This window comes from Pelophylax lessonae, assembly GCF_965119305.1.
Source record: "Pelophylax lessonae genome assembly, chromosome: 11".
Lineage (NCBI taxonomy): Eukaryota > Metazoa > Chordata > Amphibia > Anura > Ranidae > Pelophylax > Pelophylax lessonae.
The window spans coordinates 238,459,173-238,462,947 of record NC_138778.1 but is presented as its reverse complement, the minus strand read 5'-3'; the positions used below and the strand labels follow the sequence as shown (position 1 = coordinate 238,462,947).

General features: G+C 41.4%; 1 protein-coding gene across 1 annotated transcript; it reads left to right on the top strand.

Moving 5' to 3' along the window:
* Nucleotides 1–569: 569 nt before the first annotated feature.
* On the top strand, nt 570–2,114 carry LOC309567521 (uncharacterized protein; the record flags this gene model as incomplete). Its single annotated transcript, XM_082272905.1, has 1 exon — nt 570–2,114. One exon carries the CDS (start codon nt 570–572, stop codon nt 2,112–2,114), a length of 1,545 nt encoding a protein of 514 aa, XP_082129031.1.
* Between the last annotated feature and the right edge of the window lie 1,661 nt (nt 2,115–3,775).

Here is a 3,775-nt window from a genome sequence, read left to right as displayed (position 1 = left end):
TGTCATCACTGACATGTTTTCTCGATGGCCGGAAATGTTCCCCACTAAAAGAGAAGATGCCAGAAACTAGTCAAAATCCTGAAAATAGAGCTCAGGAATAGTGGAAAGGATGAAAAGGACAAGTTGAGAAAAGAGTAATTGAAATTTTGAATCAAGTAGAACGAAAAGTTGCTCGCACCTTTCTTTTCTTTTCACAGATACCAACCCATTCCTTGGAGGAGGGAGATGAAGTGGTGATCAAACTGTACCCCAAAGGAAAGAAACCACAGGATTTCGCCTATGGCCCTCCCACTACCGTTGTTGCAGTAACCAGAACAGCAGTCCTGACTGAAGACAGCCCCACCTGGATCCACGCTACTTGAGTAAAAATGGTGAAGGAGGCTCCACCCCCAGAAGCAAGTCCAAATCCAGACCCAAGAGAGGTACTAACGGGGGCGGACGGCCCTGACCTTGAACAGGAAGGTCCAGAAGCAAGAGAGGTACTAACGGGAGTGGACAACTCTGACCTCGAACAGGATAGTCAAGAAAAGGGGGTTTCAAGAGGCAGGCGGCCCTGACCCTGTAGAAAAATGACATTCCTGATAGCACCAGATTCTGGAAAACTTTGGCTACTTATAGGACTCGTATCATTTTCAGTCTTCTCTGTAGTATGGGTTACCACTAACTGTATTTATCATCCAGAAGACCTGGTAGGGCTACAGGCCATTTGCGGAGCTTCCAACACCCCAACACAGAGTAATGCACATAACAGACAAAAGAGAGATGAAAGCTCAAAAAGCCTTACAGATAAAATGTCATTGTTGCAATTTAAATATGCATATGCCCAGAAGTCCGGATATGAAAAATGTTGGATATGTAGTAAACTCCATCCTAGCACAGCTAGAATCCCCCTAATAGCGATACCTTTAAACTTCACCCCTTTTCTAAATGGTACACCTCCTGTTGTCCTCACCAATGTCACGAGAACACTCTCAAATGATACCCTCACTTTCCAAATTATTGGTAGAAGTCATTCCCCAGACTGGTGTTTTAGGTTGGGAAACTCCACCAAGGGAGCTGAAGTGTGCCAGCAAACTAAGATTAATTTCTCAATGACCTCGATGGACAGCTCCTTCTGGCACACCTCAGAACCAGCCCTAAACGCCACTCTGATGAACTTTCTTAACTCCAGTTCCACTTCCTCTTCCCCAATAGGACGGTTGTTGTCAAATTTAGCTTGGTCCAGTTATTCTGACCAAATAATGGCAATATTTCACAAACGTCCCCTAGCCTTGGGAAACAGTACTTATATTTGTTGTGGAAAGATTTGTCACCCTTGGATCCCTATTGCACCCCAAGGGTGGTGTTACCTCGCATCCCTAGTTCCCATCATGGGTGTAGTGGGAGACAACAAAGGAGGACATCTCCTCGAAGCTAGTATGTATCCTAGGTACCCCCTCAAACACCGCAATAAAAGAGAATTATTCCTTGAAAAGGATATGGTATGGGCCTGGTTCCCCTCATGGACCGGATGGGGAATAGACATGATGAAAAGGTTGAATAATTACTCTAAAATTCTCGATGACATCCTAGATAAGAACTCAGGAGACATTACTAAATTAAATATAGAAGTGAGGGCAATTAAGAAACAACTTGAGCTCCATGACCTAGCCATAGAAAGCATGAGTGCTGCTCTTACTGGGTTATGTGAAGTTACGGAGGATTATGAATGTTGCACATGGATACACAATACATCTGTTGAGATACCCGATTATTATGATATTATTACACAGCACCGAAAAGAAGTAGATAAGCTGCAACAGGAAGCCAGGAATATTGCTAAGACATGGAGTCCCTTTGGTAATGTGAATTTTGGATTTGGAGGAATATTTTCTTGGCTGAAAAATATCGCTATGACTGTTATAATGGTTCTGCTCTTTTTGTTATTCCTATATGCATGCTTCAAACTCGTAATGTGTATTATTGCTAGAGCTTCCCGACCAAAGGTGAAAAATGTCTCTATGCTATCCCACCAAGTTCCAGATTACCAAACCCCCCCGACTAACAACCCTAATGAATATACTGAGTATATTAAAAGACACAAACAGAAGGAAAAGAAGAACCTTATTGTTTAAGGGATGACACATGATCTGGTCTCTCGAGCAGCAGGGATATAGAGAATTAATCTGCCAGTCATGTCACTACACTCCTGGGAGGTTTAGAGCCCCCTGATGACATCCCTAAAAAATTATATATTCCAATGACATACAGGGTAACAAGGGAAAATCAATTAAGGATTAATGATTTTAAGAGGGGATTGTGGGAGACGGGGAGATATCAATTCTATGTGTCCTCCATTTTGTATGTTCCCACTCCATTTTCTATGTATCTTAGTTATACAAGCTTTGCAAATGTGTACGTGTTACAGTTATGGCAAGTTTCTGTTTGTGGTTTTTGATGAAATCATGTCAGGCGCTTCTAGCAATAAGCTATATGCCCTATATGGTATTAAGTGTACTCGCTTATTTCCCAAAATGACGCTTGGTTTCCTTAAACTGTTTAACCAATAAGAACGTAACAAGTATCCTATACTTATGCTATATGCCCTTACTCTTTACTATATAACCCACAACGAGCCTATAATAAACTGAGAGCTTGGTTTCACTATACATCTGTCTCCGTCTGTGTTACTTCTTGAAACCAGCCTCCCAGGCCTGCCAGACACAAAACGAGCAAAGAAGTTATAGATAGTCCGGGACTATCATTGGGACCAGGGGTCTCAGGTACCAACACCCCCCTCCAACACTTTGAATAAGTTCTGTAATTTACTGTTACTACTTTCATTTGTTGATGTAGCAATAAGAGTGCTACGCTTGTATTCCATGTATGTTATTCATCGCTGTATCTTATTTACTTATTTTGAATAAAAGAAAAAAATTTTTATTGGAAAATTATATCCTTGCAATTTACATTTAACATCTTCATTATGAGTGGAGTGATATTTATGTTTATGCTTTAGGATATATTTTTGCAATTTCTTCACCCAAAAGAGTAATCTGTTTTTTTAGCTATACTTTTGTTTCTTACCTTAGCTCTATAAGATAAATATAACACAGGAATAGATATTATGAGATTTTTACCAGGACTGCTGTTCCTGAGAACTCCACAAGGTGGTGATCTCACTCCTACCCAGACAGGAAGTCTCTATGGAATACAGACCGGAAGTGATGTCAGGTACAGACCGGAAGTGATGTCAGGTACAGACAGGAAGTTCCGGGTGAGAGGTGAGCTGGGAGGAAGTAGAGAGAAGACATTGCTGGAAATGACAGCAGAGGAGGTAATAAGATCTTATTTTCTATTTACACCCAGTAACCCCCCGTCATGTCCGTCCTCTTCCTCCATAGTCACTGTGACCTCTTTTATCTCCAGCAGATGATGATACACACATATATAGATTGGAAACCTAGATTAACCCCTTCAGGGGCAGAACGTTTCCCCACTTACTGGGCCGGAACATTCTCTTCATTTTGGAGATAAATTCTAGTAATATGTTCCTCTAAACAAACATCACTGACAATAAATAGAGAAGACAATGACCATCCTGACCATACATGGCCTACAAAGGGCAATTATTACACTTCACAGGCAGCCAATGAGCAATTATTACACTACACAGGCAGCCAATGGGCAATCATTACACTACACAGGCAGCCAATGAGCAATCATTACACTACACAGGCAGCCAATGGGCAATCATTACACTACACAGGCAGCCAATGAGCAATTATTACACTAC